General features: G+C 42.4%; 1 protein-coding gene across 2 annotated transcripts in view; it reads right to left on the reverse strand.

The window, feature by feature from the left end:
- LOC117580893 (neurogenic protein mastermind) overlaps nt 1-21,118 on the reverse strand; it is an 84,787-nt gene extending 63,669 nt beyond the window's left edge. The window contains exons 1-2 of one of the 2 annotated variants that reach the window (XM_034267646.1): nt 20,737-21,118; nt 19,362-19,665 (exon numbers count right to left, since the gene is read on the reverse strand). In XM_034267646.1, coding sequence (XP_034123537.1) covers nt 19,362-19,433 — 72 coding nt within the window. In that variant the 5' untranslated portion in view covers nt 19,434-19,665; nt 20,737-21,118. Of the gene's footprint in view, nt 1-14,160; nt 14,409-19,361; nt 19,666-20,736 lie in introns of those variants that run through there. The other variant, XM_034267648.1, reaches the window with a different exon arrangement.
- Between the last annotated feature and the right edge of the window lie 950 nt (nt 21,119-22,068).

Genomic DNA, 22,068 nt, shown 5'->3' on the forward strand with positions numbered 1-22,068 from the left:
TGGCCTTAATGGCCTCTCCGTAGGAGCACCAGAGTGCCAGAGTGCAGAGTGCCGGCTAATACGTGAAGTATCCATAACTGTTTGATGGTCGCCATCCTGCCTCAGAGCGAGACAAAGACAGGCAGAGAGAGAGAGCGAGAGAGAGCGAGGAGGGTGAGCTTTGCGTGGTGTTGGCGGTGGGGTAGGGTAGTTAGGTAGGCGTGGCACGTGTCCTAACATTTTGCTAACCAAAAATCATAATTCAGAGCCCCATACACACACGCACGCTGGGCACATGCAGAAGACGAAGCAGAAGGATTGTTATGGCAACCCGAAATGGAACATTTTGGAATTGGACAATGTTCTCTATGCACACACACCCATGTGTGTGTGTGTGTGTGTGGATTGGGATGCGTGACTTGCATAAGTGCAGGATGCGCGCGCGCTGCACTCACACACACACACACCTCTCTAGGAACCTCTCAAGGAGCAGTCAACTGCTCCCTGCCTGTGCAGCTCCTCAATCAGAGGCACTGGGGGCCGGCCTGCCCCTCCGAAATTCGTGGAAAATATTCGGCAGGCAGCCCGCCAAGCCATTAACACGATGTGGTGCCGCGGCCATGACGACAACGACAACGAGGGCGACGAGAGAGAGAGAGAGAGAAATGCTTCGGATCTACTAGTTTTTTTGTTTTTTTTTTTTTTTTGTTTTTTTTTTTGTTAATAACGAAGTCCCTGTGGGAGACCCCCGACTACCATTCGCTATATACCATATTGATATATGGTATATGGGAAATATTTGCATATGTATGTGCATTCCCCATGCATACAAAAAAATGCTACAGACGGGTTCCTGTTTCCGCTTCCGCTTGCTCTTGGAAGGGGTTACTGCAAAGAGGACGATGGATTTAGGGAGCTAACCGAAAAATGCAATAGAAGAGAGAAAGGCAAGGAGAGCGAGAGAGAGACAGTTATTTGGGGGAGAGAACTAGAAAACTTGAAAGAAAATTATAGAAACCGAAAGTACATTGTGAAGAGTTGAAAGGTTCAAGAATAAGGAAAGGAAAGGAAAGGAAAGGCAAGGCACGGCAACAGCTGCAGATGAAACTTGAAATTGAGAAATTGTTTACAAAACAAATAAAAGAAGAAAAATAAAACCACACAAAGAAAATACACAAGAAACAAAAACCAATATGCATTAGAAATTCCCATTGAAATGTTTAACACTTCCCATTTTGCTGATAATTTCTTGAATTATTTTGTGTGCCAGCAAATGCGAATATTCTGGCATTTAATTGTTCCACAAAATTCTTAATTTAATTGCTATACAATGGCAGTCATTTAATTGAATTGAAATGGCCATTTACGTTTGAAATGCCAGAAAGGAAACTATTAACACATAATACGATTACCGAACCATAGATTGATGGAAGGTGTTCAGCTGGAAAAGGTTAATTGTAAGTTCAATTTGTGCTGCAATTGCTGTGCATGCATTGTAATTATTTTGTTTGAAAGTAACTTTCAAGTATTTAAATTTATCATTGTCTGAAATGATTGTTTGTCATTGATTTGGCAGGTATGTAATGGTATCTGAGGTGATGATAGGTGGCAGGCGCTGTAGGTTCTTTTTATTGCTATACATTTTGTTTGAGGAGTATTTTCCAACGACATGGAATTTGTATTCATGTAAGAGGCACACATTCGGCATGTTTCAGCATTACTTTATCCCACTCCCAACTTCATTTCTTCTTCCTACTTTCAGCAAAATTCTCTGGTATTAAACCTTGCGAATTGGGAATGTTGGAATAAGCTCATAATTAACGTATGTAAACAACAAATAAAAGGCAGCTAGACTTTGGTATGGGTTGCTCCTGCATTATGGTTGTGTCACAAAACAAAGTGTCACACGGGGTTGCTTCAGGGTGAGGCCTAATCATCATCTGCATTTCCACAGAGAGAGAGAGAGAAAAAATTGAGAGAGGAGAATGGGATTGTGTGTGTAATGTGGGTAATGGACACAAAAACCAAAGGGCTTCTGTGCACAGTTGACCCTTTGTTGGTGTAGCATAAAACGTTGTTGTAGTTGTTGTTGAAACTTCTGTCATTGTTGTTGGTTCTTTTTAAAGCCTTTTCTTTTGGTTGGTATAGCTGTTGGTGAAGTTTCAGTTGATGCTGTTGGTGTACAATTTGTTGTATATAGTAGCTTGTTGTAGCTGTTGTTGAACCTTTTGAGTCGAGTATGTTGTTGTTGAATATATTTTGTGTGACTATATTTTTACTTGTATAATCATTTTGGCTATTGTTTTGCAATAATTGTTGTTGTTGGTGTAGTGTTTTCTATTTTATTCTTTGTTGCGTTGTTGTGCTGTGTCATTTTTGTCTATTCCTGTGTAGCCTATCATCGTTGTAAGTATACATTTCTGTTGTTTGATGCTGCAGTTGCAAGCAGCAGTAGCAGCAGCGTTGACGGCAACGTTTTCGGCAGTCACTGCGTATGCCACCCACTTCCTGGAAAATGGGGGGCGAGAGCTAAACTACAGCAACAAAACATTTTGCTAAATACACACTGGAAATGGCAGCACCAGGAGCTAGAGCTACTCCTCTCGCTCTTGCTCGCGCCAATGCTGTGCTGCTGCTGCTGCTGCTGCTGCTGTGGCTGCTGCGGCTGCTGCGGCTGCTGCATGTTGCACATTGGAAAACCTAAGCCCCGCCACATCACAAAATCGCCAACAGGCGAGCAGGAATTGAGAGGAGCTGGCAGCAGAGGGTCAAGGGAAAAGGCATCCGCAGCTTTTTTTTTCTCTCTGTGTTTCTTTTGGGCCGCTTTCCCGCTTAGTTTTTCTCGCCCATTTTCCCGGGGCTCCATCGTTAGTAGCAACCAGGAAAGACCAAAAGAAATGACAACAGCAACAACAGCTCCGATTGGGCGAAAATTTCGCGAATTTTTCCATAGAACAGGGAACCGAAAGCAGTCAAGGGATACAGATACAAAAAGAGAGAAACAAAGATACCAAATGGAAAACCAAAAGACTGTCCCGAAAGGCAATAGAAAAATAGAAAAGCTGTGAAGAAATACTGGCAAAGGGAACCACAATACCAAATACTGGAAGACAGCTTATGGAGTGTCGAAATGGAGAAAGAAAAAACGTTTTAAAGAGGATCTAAGATTAAGAAAAGAAAACACCTGAAAACCCCAGGCATCAGAAAAGACTCGAAACTATATGGGTAAGCCCATGGAAAATGTAGAGTGCCGTAGGATAGGTGCGGTATGGACTTGGGTCAGGGACAATACGAAGACAGAAAGTTGTCAAATAAAACCTCAAACCATTTTTTGTTCCCCTCTCTTTTTATCTACAATCTATTATATGTAACATCTTTTCAGTTTGCTGGATTTATCTATTGGGGCGATCGAGAATGTCTTCTTACTGTTAAGTAAGTCTAAAAGACTTAAGGCAAAATTATGTTCGTGGAGTCTTTCGATGTATTTCTTAGTAGTTTTCTATATTTCTTCTTTAGTGGTTGGAATATTAAGATCTTTGTGGATGGATATTTGCATTAGATACGTAAAACGGAGCATTGGCAATGTGTCAATTGAAATATTGAGACACTTCAGCGTCTCCAATCAGAATATTTGCAGAATAATATCGAAATTTCTTACCCACAAAATACAAATATTTATTTCGATATTTGATGTAAGCTGTCAATGTGAACTCACCTGCAAAAAAAAGATAGAAATAATTAGACAATTGTTAGAGAAATAAATGCGCATAAATGGTACATAATGCCAGAGTAAAACTTTCATTTGAAAAATTTCAAAAATGATTTGTTTTCCCTGCAAATGGTTATTTGTGCTTCGGTACGAAGGTTTTCCATGGACCCATTTTTGTATAAGGCAAAAAGGTTAGACACATGGGTTCAATATTATTTGTATGCTTTGGCTGTTGTCTAAGATGTAAATTGAAGAGAGTGAAGAATGGAGTGCAGAGAAGAGCACAAAAAATTTGTGACTAGAGAAGAGCAGAGGGAATGGGGAATCTGGAGAGTGTGAGGAAAAAAACGACGACAGATGGTCAAGAGGAATGTATCTGTATCTGTATCTGCATTAGTAGCTGCCACTGCCACTGCCATACAACTTTCTGCCTCTACCTCAGCAAAGCCTTTGCCTCTGCCCCTGCCTCTGCCCTCTGCCTGTAGCAATACCTCCTCCTGCTCCTCCTGCTCCTCCTGTTGCTGCTGCTGCATCTACCTCTTGCTCCACCTCTAGATGGATATTCTGCCTCTGTTTGTGTATCTACAACAAAACACAAATCAAAACTTGGCTGAAAATGCAGGCAGGCAGGCAGGAGAGGCTGTTGCCGCAAATGCTGCTGCTGCTGCTGGTGGCTGCTGGGGCAGCTCTGCTGTCGATGGGGCAAGCTTTAGAGCTGGAGCTGCAGCAGGCAGCAGGCAGCAACCACAACCTAACTGAACTGAAGGCCGAAGCACATACATAACTAATAGATACATAAAGCCGTATCTTTTGGGTGAATGAACTGTAATGAGAATGTGAACCTAGGCAGAGGCACGGGGGCCACATGGGGGCACAAAACCAGCGACGATGTTGTCGTTGTCGTCGTCTCCGCTCTTCGTCGACAGCAGGCAGCATCAGACCACTGTTGGAGATGTTGAAAATCGCAACGCAAAGTGCGCAATTTAAGTTGTTGCTGTTGCTGCCACATCTCCATCTCCAACTCCAACTCCATGTGGCAACCAAAAACTGACCGACGCAACAACAAAACGTTGCAAAGCCAAAACGACGACAAAGCCGGGCAAACACCACACAGCGACGAGGCCCGAACACAAAACCCAACAGCAACAACCAACAGCAACAGCAACAGCAACAATCGTCGACAACTAAATGCAGCACAAAATTGGTTATAATGGGGCCACAAAAAGGTACAGTGAATGCTGTAAGTGGTGAATAAAGTACAGTGCATACCAGTGGCAAGTGCACACAGAGGGGCACAGCCGAGAGGCAAACAGTCAGCAGGTTGACATCTGTCAGCGTGCAGACTTTTGGTATTTATTTAATTGGATTTAATTAATTAACAATTATCTGCTAAATATGGATTAAAATAAATTTGCAGCAAGAGAGAGAGAGAGAGAGAGGGGAGCTGGAAACGAGGCGTAGATACAGCCAAATATTATACGAATTGAATATACCCTTTTGTGATTGGAAATCTAATCGATGTACAAACCCCGCTGCAAAGTCATCTCCCCTTGGAGCCACTCTTTTGCGTACTAAAGCGCACAGAAGAAAACGAGAACAAAAAAGGAAATATTGTAGGCGTGTCCTGGCACGCACACAACAGCCGGAAAACAACAGCAAAAAGTGCATTAAAAAAAGGGTAAAGGAGAGGCCAAACAGTTGGGAGGGTTTGCCATTCTCTAATAACATATTGCACGCAATGGAGTGGGTGGCACACAGCCTGGGCTAGGGGCAGTGGCAGTGGCAGTGGCAGTGCATTGCAAAGTGCAAAAGTTGCACAACAAAATTGAATTTTTAATTTGCTTGCCAGTCGCAGACGCACACACACACACACACAGAGGAATGAGACAGCAGGCACAGAATGCAACAGAGAGAAAAGGAGAAAAGACACAAAGAGAGAGTGAGAGAGAGAGAAATAAGAGCGGGTGTAGGGTGAGTGAGAGGACGAGGGTATGCAAATGTTGACGTCGAGTGTGTGTAAAAATAAAGAAAAACTGAAAAACACACACACGACGAAGCGATGAAAGTGAAGAGGCAGCAGGGCCCCCAAGAGAAAAAGGAGAAGAGACAAAGGCCAAGAGAAAGGAAGGTAGAGACGGGAAGGGATCCAAGGGAAAGAGAAAAAGCAGAGCACAAAGTGTAGAGAGAGAGAGAGAAAAGGCATACAAAGACGAGCTTAAGCTGCAGCCACGCATTGCAATGCAGGGCAGGCTCCACCACAGAGGACACACTCCAGAGACAGTATTTCCACCTGAAGTATCATTGAAGTAAAAATATAGGGTACACATCCCTCCCATACAACAGATGTTGCAGCCAGTTGAAAGTTCTCAACTCAAACACCAACGATTTTAGGGAACATCAGAGGAAAAAAGCAGTGCTAGAAAACGAACAAAACAATGCTAGAAACAGTGCTGGAAATTCTAATATTCATTTTATTCCTACAGCAAAACAATACTCTAAGAAACTAGAAGAAAGGAACAATAAATATAACAAGTTGAAGGTACACACACCTCCCTCCACCACTGCGCCTAACAATTTCCATGGATAGCTTTGAAATTTTGTAATAAACTTTTCAACCCAACCACAAATATTCTTAATATTTGTTGAATATATGAAGGGAGAAAGGCAAGAGAGAGAACTCTCTGTTCCTTCTGAAAGGTAGAACAAAAAAACGTGAAAAAAGGTTGCAGGGATCCACAACATTAAAAACTTATACTACTCCGAGTGAAAAAAAAGGAGCAGGAAAAAAAACTGGCGAGACTCGAGAGAAAAACTTTTGCACAAGCAAAAATCTCAGGTGAATAGAAAAGTGCTGAAGAAGGTGGATGCAGGGTGAACTTTGGACTCTTTATTTTACTTCTTTTTTGTAATTAAAAGCTATTAAAAGATGTCCGAACTCCCAAGTTGTTGGGTCAGCATACCTATGGGTTGCCATAACGAAAGGCAAGCCGAAAAACAGAAGTGCAACTTTGAGACGCGAGGTGAAGCATGGAAGTCAGATCGAGTCGCATAAGAGACGAGAAGCCCTGGTAAAAATTACTAGCAAGTAATCTCAAAGAAAGTAGAATCAGCATTTGATTTTTAATCTTTAAAAGGGATGCAATTCTTGCGTAATAATTGTTTCCCCCTCTTGAATTGCTTGTTATATTCGCTCAAAGGAGCGTAGCTACCAGGCTTAAGCACCTATTAGGTTGCCTCAAAAAGAGAAAATCAGCAAAAGCTCTAGGAGCAGAGGCCGGGATAAAAAGTGAAAGAAGGAAATCAAATTGAGAGGCACAACAAACATGAAAAGCGGCCGGGAGGGGTAAAGCTTTGCACTTGTTCGGATATGTACAAAAGTACATGCATATATGGATGCGTACGTTGTATATAGTCCGATGGATACACATAGCATAGCAGCATAAATATGCTATACATATATATATATGTATGTATCTAAAATGCAGCTACATATGTATCGGTATTCGCATCTGCATCTGTATATCTGGAGCTGAGGCACTGCGACTGCCACTGCCATTGCCTCTGTATCTGCATCTGCATCCACACAACCGCGAACCAGGGGGAGTGCAACAGAGACACAGAGAGAGAGTGAGAGAGAGTGAGAGAGAGAGAGAGTCTGCAGAGAGGTGCAGAGTGGCAGCAGAGTGTGTGGAAAACTATGTGCAAAGTGCCCTGGCAATGGCTGGACCTGGGACCTGGGACCTGGGACCCCACCTAAAAACCGACCTCCACATCCACATCCACATCCTGCTCCAGATCCTGCCCCATCTCTAAGCGCAGCAGCTCTCGCTCTTCCTCTTCCTCTTCCTCTCTCTCTTTTTCTCACTCTCACTCACTCGCTTGTGTTCTTGTGTGTTTGGCAGATGATGATGACTCTGCTGTGGCTTTGGCTATTCCTGTGCTTTTGGCTGCAACTGGAGGCAGCCCAAAATGCGAATTGCGTTGCCATGCATCCACCCACAAACGCACCCACACACACACACAGATACTACAGCATCCCGCAACAATTGGAGATGGGCACGTGACACATACCATCCAAGATTCATCGACGGAGTACATGCAGGCTGCCCCTAAATAATTGATTGGCCTTTTTTTAAAGGAACATTTATGAGATTTCCATACCATTCTGAAGAGATTCCCTTCTCGGTACTCGTTACTCGTCACTCGTCAACAAAATCTCATCTCTAGCGATAGTGCCATCTGCAACTAGCGATGACACCGAAAGCCTCTTTGGGTGTCTATTTTTGGGCTGATAAAGGATTGGTGGCTCCAAAGAGGCTCAAACCGTGCAGAGAAAACAGCGAGAAAGCAGCCAAAGTTTCGTGGAAAACAGAACACACAAAAAAATAAAGCAAAACCCCATCCCCATTGCGCATTGACGTATGCAGTGGTGCAGGGAGGAAAACCCAGCGACACATTCAGCCCAAATATAGCTCAACAGTGCCAGGAATTACAAAGAAAACTGCTTGACGTACAAAATGCGTATAACAATTATGGCAGTGTGCACACACCTAACTTTTTGCGTATTACAGTTTATGTGTTGTATACCTATAACCCATCCATGTATTTATGGCATTCCCTTTCACCTAAGATTTACTGCCAGTCCAACCCACACCACAAAAATGCATTTAACAGGAACCCCAACAGCAGCAGCCGCACCACAGACCCAACACACACACACACACACACACACACACAGTGAAGCCCCGATAAGGCCTCTGCTTAATCCGCTAATTTTCAATTGCCACGCAGCCCAAGCAAAGCCGTGCAAAACTATAATCCGCATGTGATCCGGAATACCCGGGTTACCTTTCTCCCATTCTCCCCTGTATTTCATGTGTTTTTCTTGTGTGTGTGTGTGTGTGTTGTGTGTGGGGGGTTGTGCCACATGCCATGCGCCCATGCCGTGGACTGTGCAAATGTTGGACAAACATCAACGCACAGCACAGAACCCCTTCTAATTGTATGATGTATGTATGTACACAGAGAAGGATGTACTGAATGCAGCCAAGAGCGCCCAACGGAATGAGTTGCAAGAGTTTGCAGGACCACAGAAAAAAGCACAAATGACATCGACAAAATAGGTCGCCAGACATCATAAAATACGCCAACAATTTTCTAGTTTTAATCAATTGTAAAGCGAAACGGCGAGAGTCTCGATATATGACAAACAATAGTTTTGAGCCGCTGATTTATAATCGATTTAAAGCACTGAGCTCAATGAATTTCATTCCTCAAGCTGTTCTGAAACGGCCCACGCTCTCGCCACTGTTGTAAACGTCCGTCGGGTGTATATTCAGTATGTAATTATGTATATCCTTTGAGGGCAAACAAAATGCAATTATATAAATATGTATAATACGCTGGCCAACGAGCCATTTCCATTATACACACACCCAGCAACCAGTGCTGGGTGCTGCACATGCTTAACGCATATTATATTAGTTCTACATGCGTGTTTGGTCCACCCTGCCCCTGTCCCTGTCCCAATCGCCTATATGGTAGTACCATATACCATGTGCATGGTACACATGTGTGTGCATCGTGTTTGGTACATCAAATAAGTGCTGTCAGTGGTTCTAAGCGGGCATTGGTTGTCAGTTGTTAGACCAAAATGTAAACCAAACAAAAAAGGTCAAATGAATAATTAAATACAATTTACAACCAACCCACAGGGAACATAACTTCTAGCAGCGATGAGTGGAACATTTTTCAATCCAAAACCGTAAACAACAATTTACGAGCAGTCTCTGTTGCAGCGGCACATGTTGAGGCGTTGAACAACAATACTTAATACAAATTTATATTTGCATGGAATATGATGACTTACTCTAGTTAAGATTACGCAACTGAGGGGATGTGCTGCATGATGCGTTTACTGCGTTCCATCACTATTTTTAGCCATAATGTGATAGGCATTACCCAACACTTGTTTAATATTTAAATGAACCAAAAACTCTATGTATGTGCTCTTATATACATTGGTTTTAATCGTTTATACACACACACACACACGTACATGTTACTATTGCATATGGTAAATGCCCCCCCCCCCCCCCCCCCCTTACATCGTTTTTGTTGCTCTTTATTCTATCCAATCTTCAGCATTGTAGCGGTTGTTTTTTTTTGCTTTTCGCCTTTGCGTATACTTAATTGTGTTGAATAATATATGAGGGAATTGCGCATACGCCTGGTGTACAACGGGAGCATATTATTATAGTACATAATTTTGCGTGCACAAACATATGTACACACATACCAATGTATATTGTACATTGTATAATATTTGTTGGTCAGCCCCAAAGCCCCTGCTTCCACACTAATTGTTTGCAATGCTACTTCTCTTGCTTTCTGCTTCCATTCTCCTGGTTCTCTGCCACTTTGAAACAATTGTTAAGCACACGGCGCAATATGCGTAATATTAATTATTTCCACCCCCCCCCCACCCAATCCATGCCACATGCCCGTGCGGTCTCTCAAGGAGCAGTGGGCGTGACGTGTGATGCTCGGACAGGAGTCAACAGAGGTCGCGTTTGCCAGTTCTCGGCATTTTCAAGCAAAAATATACAATTTTAATGTAAACAAAAAATCAAAAATACATACAAATCCAATAAATAAATACTACATTTTGACAGCAAACATGAGAATGGTTGGATTTTACCCCGCGAATATGAATTGAGTATGGAAAGTGCCTTGTAATATTTTGTAGATTTGAGTTGAGCTGCAAATTTCATGCCAAAATTGGTGTGGAAATCCCCTCGTGCTAATATTTTGTTGGTACTACATAGGCGATGCAGCAGGCGCCATCTAGCGGATGCAACATGCAATTCGCGTGTTCGCCTGAAAACAGTTAAATAAATTACGAAAAGCGAAACGAGAAGCGAGAAACGAGAAAACAGAAAACAGAGAATAGACAGGCAGCAGCAGAATCAGAATCAGAATCAGAATCAGCAGAGATAGTGGTGGCTAGAGAGGTAGAAGGATAACAAAGATGTGGCGGGGTAGTGGGGGAAAATGGAACGTAGGGGTCTATGTGTATGTGTGTGTGTGTGTGTGCGCTTCAGGAAATGGGATGGGGGCGGAGTTGAACCGTTGAACGCGTTGTCGTCGTCGTCGTCGTCGTCGTCGTCCAACGCCCACTCAAAGTATATAAAAGCGAAACATGCTGAAAGTGCTTACATAAGCACGAAGGAGGCGTCTCTCAAGGGGGGCGGGTAGGTGGGTAGGTGGGTAGGTGGGTGGTGGTGCTGCAGGAGGGTAGGGTGCAGGAAGGACAAGCTTTTCCCCCCTACCCACTGTCTGTGTCTGTATGTATGTGTTGCATACATTAACAACAAAGGCAACTGTAAATATTGAAAATTCCATATTCGTTTTGATGTCAACTCATACAACAGATGGCGCCACATAACATACCCTCCAGCCAACCCACACCCACACCCAACACCCCTATCAACCCCATCTCCTCTATCCGCTTGTCTTTTTCGTATCAGCAAGAAAGAGAGGGGGAAAAAAGTATATTATAAGCGAGAAAAAGCATCGAAAAAAAAGGGACACACACACAGGGACATTGGTTCTCTAGGGGGCGCCACTGAGCCGCAGTTGTCGTCGCCCTTTGTGGGCCATACCTTACCCTCAAAGAGCCCCCTCCTACTTCCCTCCTCGTCCGTTTCTCTAGTCCCCTCTTGTGAAACTTATCTCAGCCGCATACATTTTCAGAAAAGAAATTGCTCTGATTGCATTTGCCAACACTGGCAGAAGAGCATAGGCGTGCTGGGTCTGGGTCTGGCTGAAAATACGTTATGCAATATACAAACATAAGTGAAAATACATGCCAAGTTCAAAATCCCTGACATTTTGGCCAATGAAATCATTCTTCAAATGGAAACTCAAAATAAACTAAAACCAGAACGGAAAGTGATAGTTCTGAACAGGGCCACAATGAAGGGGATCTCCTTATCTGTTCTATCGCAAAAGATCAAAATCTTTCACATTTTTCTTTTTTTTTTTGTCTTTCTCTTTGAAATTAATTTTTCCAATCTTTTTCTACATTATTTTCCACAATTTTTCTATTTTACTCAATTTTTTAAATTACACTCCTTGGCAGCTGAACTCCTGTCTCTCTCTCATCCCCAACTATCCCCTTCTATCTCAATCTCACTCTCTCTCACTCAGGCCCTTCCTTCGCTTGCTTGCTCCGCCATCGCTTTCTGTTAGACATTGCCTAACATCTGCCGTCAGTCTGGCTGTTAGGTAACAGAGAGTCAAGCAGTCAAGTCGTTAACATTTTTGCATTTTAGGTCAGTTCGCAAAGTCTATGCAGCAGCAGAGGGGCGACAGCGGCGGCAGCAGCAGCTTCAGCAGCAGAGGTGGCCGGCTACTGTCGACGTCGAAGTCAGCAGCGACGCATGACTAGTTTTATTTTGTGCTTTTTTTTCTTTCCTCTACGCTACTACTTCTTCGGTTTCTTCTTTATCTCCTTGTGGCTGTGTGTGTGTATTTTTTGTCGTCTTCGTGAGCTGGCGGCGGCATATAATTTTCACGGCAAGTTCAACGAACTTGCGAATTTTTTTCTCCCACTTTTTTACTTTTTGCTTGAGACCCTCTAATCATAGGAAGGGTACACTAGTTTTGACTTTGTGTTTGTACATACAAATGTGATCGATATGGAGGATATTTGTGCAATCGAATATGATCTTTGGAAAATGTTCAAAAGTGACAAAGACAATAGTTTTCATCGCTTTAGCTACTTAATTAGCTAATGTTAACATAATAATAGTAATATTTACTCTAATTGTGCGCATGAAATACATTCGAACATTAAATAAGCCTAAAGAACAACGCTCAGAGCACTAGATTCAATTCCTAAGAAGCAAACGGTGGAAATTTAGGTTCTTAAAGGGGTTGCATAGGTTTCCCCCATCGGTGGTAATTGTCTGTTGTTACAACTTTTAGGATTTCCCTGGTTTGGAAAATAGATTTGACATGAACTCATATCATCATTAAGTATTTGAATATACTGTTAAGGAAAGGGCATCTCAACGCCCATTGTGCACAAGAGCAGAGAAGTAGTAGGAGAATAGGGAAATTAGGTTTTCTAGTTGCTCGTTTTGCTTCTTTTGCTATTTTCTTCTCCACTGAATTTTCTTCTGCTGTTTGCTCTCTCTTCTGGCTTTTCCTTTGATGGTTGCTCTGGTTGCTATTCTTTGCCTGGGTTCCACCTCATCAGCATCTTTCTTTCAACATGGTTGTCCCCGCATCATCTTACTCATTTTGGAACCTGTTTTCGGAGCATCGAGCGAATAAGCCGCTGCGTCGGCATATTCCATCAAGTTCAATCGCAAATATTTCGAACATGCGATTGCAGGTCAAATCGATTTGACTGATTGATCGATTGATGGATTGCCAGACTTATGACTTAATTATGGACTCTCCAGCTCTGGTGTTTCGATACTTTAATTACAGGGAAGGAAACATTAGTGTGGTGTGGCAACCGATTTTGTGGTTCTAGCAGAACAAAATACAAATGATCAGGTGTCAGAGGGACTGTTCCAATCCCAATCTATCTGGTGACAGAGGCACACACAGTTACACTCACAGTTTGGAATTTTAAATTCCTTGAATTAATTATTTATGCAAAATAGGATCTATTATTCGTATCCTTTATGGAATATGCCCTCGATTTCGCGCAAGTATTTATAATGCACCCTGAACCCTTGGGTTCGGGGCTAGAGAGTCAGAGGAACAGGTGACACCTACGAAGGACACACGTGACATGGAGGTACAGTCAGCAATTAATGAAGCGGAAATACAGGACTAAGTACAGTTCCCCCTTAAGATGATCAATTGGTTTATTCTTGCAACCAATCTTCACAGAAGATTAATTCCTCCTTCATAAATTTAAGCTGTCCTGCACTTTATTTTAGGACACTTTTAGCTTTCACTTCCCTTATCCAGTTTTCTTTTAACCCCTTTCTGCGTTATCCTCTTTACACCTCTTTCATTTGCAATTGTCGCTTCTTGGTTTTCCTTTCTGCTTGCTCTTGCCCACATTCATTTTTCGCATCTTTCTCTCTATCGAATGTCCCTCTTCGTGCTTTCGTCCTCTTCCTCCTTTTTATCATACATACATATTTAATCAGTTTTCATTTTATTTTTCTTTCCTGTCCTTGTTTCATCTCTCAACCCATTTTCATTTTTCTCTCTTTCGCCACTATTATCCCATTTATCGTCACTTTCTCTTGGGTTTTCCATTTTCCCCTCGGACGCAGCCACATCTTCCACACCATCTTCCGGCATCTGGCGGCCATGTCTTTTATTTTCATCTCATCTCATCTCCCACTTTTCCGCACTGTTTTCCTCTCCCTCTATCTGTCTTCTCTCTCCCTCGAGCATTTGGCTTGCTTCTTTTTGTTGTTGTGGCGCTGAACACTAACCTTAAAGCGGCTCATTTTCCGCTGCTTTACCACGGGCATCGTTGTTGCCTCGTGTTTGCCTTCTCTCCTTCCTTCTGCTCTTCGCCTGCTGCTTCGTGGTTTGCTGCTGCTGTTCGTCGTTGCCTCGGGCCCCAATGGATGTTGGCGTCTAGGTTGGAGGCGAGGCGGCGGACACACACAGCCGGCAAACGCTGTTTTTTTTCTTTTTTCTTCCCTTTTGGTTTTGTGTTTTATTTCAGGTTCAGGTTTTTTTTTCTCTCTCTCTATCCACACACTCACTCTCTGAGTTTTCTATCGCTCGCTTCGTTGTTGCTGTGGTTCGTGTGTTGTTGTTGGATTTTGCACTTCACTTTTAAAAAATAATTACACCGAAAAAAAAAGAAATTGAGAAAAGAATATTGGAATACACGTGTCCCTCGTACCCCGATTTGGTAGTTTATGGCTCTCACTCTCTCTCTCTCTCTCTGTCTCTGTCTCTTGCTCTCTCTCTACCTCTGTCTTCCTCCGAACAATAGCTGGTGCAGCTGCAAGTTGCTGCTGCAACAACAGCAACAATAATGATGGGAACACTGCGAATATGCAACACGACGACGCTGGACGACGATTGCGAACTGAAAACATAAAAAAATAACGTCCATTGAAGCGTGGCAATCAACGGAGGAAAAACTACAACAAAAACAAAACAAACAAAAAATTGCAATCGCTATTCGTGTTTCAGTCCTCGTCTTCGGCTTTTCCTTTTCCTTTTCTTTGCTCGTTAAACATCTTCTATTGTGTTTTTAGTTTTTAGTTTTTTTTTTTTTCATATTATTATTTCCTTTGCTTCTTTCATTTCAGATTGTGATGCTTCGTATTGCTTTTCCCATTGGTGCACCTCTCTTCTTCTGCTTTACATTCCGCTTTCAGTTGTTCTTCTACTTGCCATTCCTATTCCACTAGTTCTTCTGCTGCTGCCCATTTCCATTTCTGTTCTTTTCTCTCCTCTCTCTCCTTTCTTCCTTTTCTTTTCGTTCGTTTCCTTGAACTTTTGTTCTTGGATCGTACTCTTCTTCAATTAGCCATCCTCTTTAGATTCTTCTGTATGGTTTCTGGTCTTCTTTTTCCTATTAAATTCATATTTTTTTCGTTCTTCTGCTTCTTGTCTTCATTGTTCTATGCCTATTTTTTGCTTACTACTTCGTAATAATGTGCAAATTTCGAGTTAAGTTCTTTTTAAGCTTTCTACTTTTTTCGTTCCTCTTCCACCCTACTCTTCTTAACCTTTCTTAAATTCAAATCCCTCCTCCTTTAATACATTATATTTAATTTGTTCCTTCATCTCTTTCCCTTCTCATCTCCTGTTTTCCCTTTCCGCCCCTCATCTTATTCTTTTTCGTATGGCTACTTTTCGAGGCGTCCGTACGCGCCTTCTGACTCGAAATTGTTCGCTCGACTGCAGCGGCATCCTGCCACCAGTGTTGCTGTTGTTTGTTTGCTGCGGTTTGGGGGAAATTGGTGGTCGGGTCGGGACGGCGGGAAAGGGAAAAATCACGCACCAGGACACGAGACAACGATGGCCCGACCGCCGAATCCGACAACGAACGTTTTACAACTGCCGCCGATTCAAGGCGCAGCTTCGTCTGTGGCTTCTGCCTCTGCTTGCCGCTTTCACACGTTGCAATGTTTCCTTCCACGGTTTTTTTGTGTGTTTAAGATACATTTTGAGGGGTTTTTAAGCCGAGTTATTTAAGGATGGGATTTTCGCTTAGTTATGTGTGTATCTATGTATGTACATATTTATGTTCGTTTCGTTCTCTCTTGGTCATTGGAGAAAAAACAGTTGCCACAACAACAAGCCGCAAGCATAATCAAAATAAACTAATTAATCGGGTCGAAAGGCAGAACAGCAGAGAAACAAGATGCCAAAACAGAGGCCAAAGACGCCGGCATAACAAGCAAGAAGTAGAGAAAGATAGATAGACACGACAGAATTAGAGGAAAATTCAGACAGACATAAAGATAAAGAGAGATGGAGAGGTAGAGAGGGAGACCGAAAGAGAGTCGAGCACACTTCAGAAGAGAGCCTAAGGACGATACACGAACACAAAAGCAACAAACAACAAAAGCAAATGAATCGTCACTCCCAATCCGATTGTTTTCCCGAATGTTTACCCGTAATTACAGCAATTTTAACCAATAATTATTACTTTCGCTACACTGGAAAGTTGTCACTGGCGTTTTACGCCCACCACTGAATCCAATCGCAACACGCAGCTCTCGCAAATTACGCGTATAAATAATAAATTAGATTTTTGTGGCGAATTGGCAGCAGGCCGGGAAATTTGACACGCGTGTAAACAAGCAGAGCAACGCAAAGAGACAGGCAGTGAGTGACGCGACCTACGACTACATTAACAGAGCAAGAGAGAGCGAGGGAATGTGAGTGAGCAAGCCATTTACACGTTAGCAAGCAGTTAAGAGAGAACAGACGCCTAAGAAACCGAACAGAGAGAGAGAGAGAGAGCTTAAATGGAAAAACTTACAGAGGAATAAGCAAGCAGAGCCGCAATGCAAAAGCTGACAGTGGAGCAAGCAGTTTAGCAAGTCTACCCAAAAGGACAAGCAACTGAGAGAGCAAGCAGTTCTCACAGCAAGCAGTTTCATGGGAAAGCAGCTAAAAGAGAACCAGAGAGAGAGTAATCCAGAGACCCCATCCACACGTGCATGACTCTGTCGCTGTTGTTCCGCATTTAGCCGGCTACAACGTCACTGTTAATACCATGCGGAAGCGCCAGCTGCGGCTGTTACCTCTGATATGGTTGTGTCAATGGGAGCAGCAGCGGCGGCGGCGCTCGGCCAATTAAATGTTAGGTTATGTGCACATACATCATATTTGACTGACGACTGACGCCGGCGGTGGCTCTGTCTCGAATTAGCATCGAGATTGGCAACAACGGCTGGCGCACCAACATCGCTACCTGGCCGCATCAGCAATATTTTCTCCGAAATTTGCGTTAATTTGCAAATTGAGTGAAACAATTTTTAAACGCTTGTATCCGGCGCACAGAAATCAGCAGCAAGCTGTAGCAAAAGCATCTAACAGCGGCAGCAGCACAACAGCTAGTCAATAACAGCAGGTGAGAATGACTGGTAACGTTAACAGGAGAGCGAAAACTGTTAAAGAGAAAGAGCACAGAGGAGCTGTAGATTGTGACTGTAAACTTGATCAAGAGTGCAGCTTCTCTGTAAACTCCAAAAGTTGAGTGGACTCTATGTTAACTTTAACAGAGCATGTCAGCGAGAGTGTTGTCAGCAGCCTTTAACAGTGGCTGTTGTGTGGTGGCGCAGCAGGGGCCGGCCTCTGCAGCCTGCTTTATAAATGATGAATGACGTTGCCAGGTTATAAGTTTTTGGAAATTTATATTCCTACATGCGTGCATATGGATCTACGGGGATTTCTTTTTTTTTTAATCTAATTATTCCCCATTGGCTTCGGCCAGTGCTTGCGCCTATTTACGCTTATCAGATGTTTTATTTTTTCATTCATTTCATTATATTCATGCATACATTCACACACACAGATATGTATGTGTAGAAATGTGAAGAGACAACGCGGCAGCACAGAATCGGAGCAATCTACCCAAAAAAGATGTGGGAAATGGTTTGCTGGAAGGGAACTGCGGTGCAAAATCCATATAGGCGGAGCGGGAGGCTTGTATGGGCTAAGCTGCGTGTGGGTTGGGTTGGGTGGCAGGAGGGGGTGTTGATTGTACAGCAAAATGTCCATGTGTAGGCCTCTGCTTTATGTACTCTCTCTACCTCTCTCTCCTTCTTTTTCCATTTATGTATTGTATATATTTTGAGTGTGTGTGTGTCTGAGTGTGTACAGTCAGGGGGCAGGGAGATTGCCACATGCCTCAACCCACAAAACGAGACGAGATGTTGACAACAACAACAACTAAAACAACACCAAAAGGCAGTATCATGGAGGCCAGTGTATGCGAGCGGGGGGTAAAGGTTAAGTACCCCAAAGAGGTGGCGATGGATGGAGGGAAGAGGCACTACCACATATTGGTGCACTCGTATTTGCAGCAAAATCCATCTAAAGCGAACACCTAGGGATACCACCACGGACAACAATGCCAGCGTAGATGTCCGCTTTAAAGAGATGGCTAAGTGGTTGACAGAGAGAGAGAGAGAGGGGGGAAATAGCTGTAGAGTAGATGTCCATCTACGAGAGATGTTCGAGAGAGACAGTTCCTTGACCTATCTAACATTATATTCCTAATGATCTACTCTTCTAGGCTTGGCTTTCTTCTGGTTGGATTAATTTTTAGAGACCCCTGACACTGATGTTACCTGATGGGCATCCAGCTAGCTTTTCTTTTACATATTGCATCTACTTATGTACTTATGTACCTACATATGTAGATGTTTATGTATTTCAAGTATTTATGTACATATTCCCCTCTCTCTTCCATCGTTTTTGTAGCATTGCTTTGCTTCTCATATTCCCCTCCCTCACTGTTTTTAGCTGCTTTTATTTATTATTTATTTTCTTTTGCATTCCCCTCTCTCTTTTACATTGCCTTTTCTTTATACGCTAATTTATTTTCGCATACATTTTTCTACATTTACATTCAGCGCTCGCTCCCCCTCGCTCTCTCTGTATGTCTCTTTGTCTATCCATGGGGGAAAAGCGTCTGCAACTGCAACATCATCTGCATGGTGCATCTTCCACACAAAAAAAGTTTAAAGTTGCCTGTTGTTCAGACATCGGCCTCGTTTCTGGCTCTGCCTCTGCCTCTGCCTCTGCCACTGACTACAGTTTCAAAGTGCAATAACCGTTTGCCATTAACCCATCGATGGGCGGAGTGCCGGGCCAGTGGACACCCAATGGCTGGAACCAATGCCAAGGGAAGATGGATAAGGTTTTCCACCGAGATTGGGTCTATAGTCTATGGCTTTTCATACTGATTAGAAAATCATTTACATGCGGTACTGATGGTCAAAATAAAAATTAAAAATGTTAAATTTTGTAAAACTTACGAAACAAATTTGATTTCTATGAATTTTCGGTAAAAAAAAATATATATATATATAAACCCCTTTCAGAAATTAGAAACATGCCAGGAACAAAGTGGTTTTCATTTCTGATTCTAGGTGGCTTCACAGGTTGGTAACAATATTCAACTAAATATTTAAATAGTAAACGCTCTCACCCGAATGCCAATAAAGCGCGCTTCAAGTAGCTCCTGTTTCCTTGGATTCAGTGACGTTTGAAAATGTTCCATTTTATGATTATTATTTCTGATTCGAATGCGGATTTAGTTTGCTATTGCTTTCAATTCTTCGAGTCTTTCTCCCCCATTCGGTAGGATCTTTCCGGTCTGTTTAACAAAGTTTAATATGTTTTAGTTTTAACATAATTAACATTTTGTTGATGGCCTTCATAGTTTTTGCATTTGTCGGCAAAAAATGCCACAAGTTTTGTCAGCGCCATGATCTGTCAAGTTTGAAATTCATCTGGAAAAAATATTTACGAATTATTATAGTACAATGGAATTTCCTTAAGTAAGTTTTTATGTGTATGCAACGCACTGTCCCGACTATTTGTGTCTTATCTTTAACAATTTTTACCTTATCAAAAAGACTTTGATTTTTAAATTTATAGAATTATTTTTAAAACGATATTTGCCTATTACTATGTATTCAAAATTCAAGGTTTTTTCATTTGTTACCAACTTAGAGTTGATTACTTGATGATTAGAGTAATCAATTAGTTATGGAAAGCCATAACGTTCTGTTTCCCTTGCCTAAAATATGAAAATTTGTCTTTAATGGGGATCAAATGGCTTGATTGGGTTCCATCTGAGGTTAAATCGGACCACTCTAGGGTTAAATTTGTGCTCAAGCTGAGTGTCCAATAGGTTTTTTTTGCTGCTTCTTCCACTTACACGCCCTCTCCATCTTTTCCCTCATCACCTATCACTCTCTGCTTGCCTTTCGTCTTTTAGACCACGAATGAAGCTTTTGTGATCGGCTTCATTGCGGACGAATGGCCAACTCAAAAGAAAAGTGCAAAAAAAGATATGCGAACCAAAACTAGACCCACAATCGTACGCGCCGGCCACGCCTCTAGGCGGCAATCAGAAACGCCAGCAGCAGCCTTTTCACACACACACACTCTCACACAGCCGGGTACAAAGTGCAATAATTAAAGGAAATGCTTCTACGAAGTGCGTCTCGCACATGTTTCCACTGCTGACATCCCTCAAAAAGAAATTGTTTATTAGATTCCTATTTGATTCTTGGTGCAATTATATTGCGAATGGCTTTATATCAATTCCACTTTCGTTAAGATCGGAAAACCATACATAGGTACATATGAAGATAAAAGCGACAACGGCCACCCAAAGCTGTGTGAGCACCTTACCCTAAACTAATACACCTTGGGCGGGCAGATGGTGTCCAAAAACACACACACACACACCGACTTACTCGCATAATCGGGAACACACACACAAGCAGATACCCTTATGTGGATCGTAACACACACACACACACACACAATCAAGCTAGTACATATGTACGTACCATTTGTGGATTGCTTTTTGCACCGGTATTTTTTTCTGCTTTTCTGTGTTGTTGTCTTTGTTTCTTCTTAATTTCTGGTTTTGCTTTGTGCTGCTGCTTCCAAGTTGTTGTTGCGACTGCTTTTTATTCCCCTATTTTTGCTTTTTTCTCATATTAACTTTTTGTTGCTTTTGCAGCTGGTTATTTCTCTCTTATTTTTATTGCTTTTGTGGCCGTTTTCTCTCTTTCATATTTATTGCTTTTTGCAGCTGACTTTTTATCAAATTTGTATTGCTTTTTATCAAAAAAGTATTGCTTTTGCGGCTGTTTTTTTTTACTTTGTCCAATTTGAATTGCTTTTGCGGTTGTTTGTTGGTCCTACTTTTTTCAATTTTGTGTGCTTTTCCACAAAAAAATGTTTGTTGATTTTTGCATTTATCCAAAAATATTTCCTATTAAATACGTATTAGCCTTTTGTTTTGTTGTTGACTTTTTAATTTGTTCACAATTTCGGATTGCTTGTTGTTTTTGTTGTTGCTAATTTCAGTCAATTTTTAGGGCTTTATTATGGCACGAGAAGAGAGCGGGAGGGGTACGGTACAAATGGTTGTTTGAGGCCGGGCGAGAGGGTCAGAGGAGTAGCAACGGTTTGAGTACTACACAATGACATATGTATGCATGTACGAGCTGTTTGGCGAGGGGGGGGAGGGAGGTAATCAACAACAGAAACAGTAAAATAAACCGCACGCACACAGAAAAGCGCACAACTTAAATATACTACATGTGCATATACACCCCTCTCGCTTGCTCTTTAGCCGACACTCACTGCTGTTTGCCTTTTCGTTTCAGTGTCTTTCTTTCGCTTGGATTTTCTTTTTTGCGAGGTTAAGTTTTCCTTTGCTTTTGCTTTTGCAACTTGTGCGTCGACAGCGATATGTCGCTGATGGGGGCCGGGAGGAGGGCACGCACTGGGACTAGGGGCGCGGCGGTTCGTACGAGAAGCCAACGTGGATTAGCCGCTTAGTCGGTATTACCACTGCAATAGTTATTCGAGTAAACGTATTGTAGTTTATTTTGTGTCACAGTAAAAAAAAAATGAATTTATTTAGCCAGAAGCTAACACACACACACCACACGAACACTAATGCCCACACGCGCGAATTAAATGTGCTAAAAAATACGCTCAGCTGTGCGGCATTTTGCTGTGCAGTTTGCGCTAACAGGCACATTTTGTGTCATGTTAAGCGCACAATTGCGTGTCAAAACCATGTAGAAACGACATATGTGGAGTAGAGTTAATGTCACTATTAACATATGGCGCTGAATGCCATGTCAATGTGGTTAAAATGTTGC

The sequence above is a fragment of the Drosophila guanche genome, unplaced genomic scaffold (genome assembly GCF_900245975.1).
Source record: "Drosophila guanche unplaced genomic scaffold, DGUA_6, whole genome shotgun sequence".
Classification (NCBI taxonomy): domain Eukaryota; kingdom Metazoa; phylum Arthropoda; class Insecta; order Diptera; family Drosophilidae; genus Drosophila; species Drosophila guanche.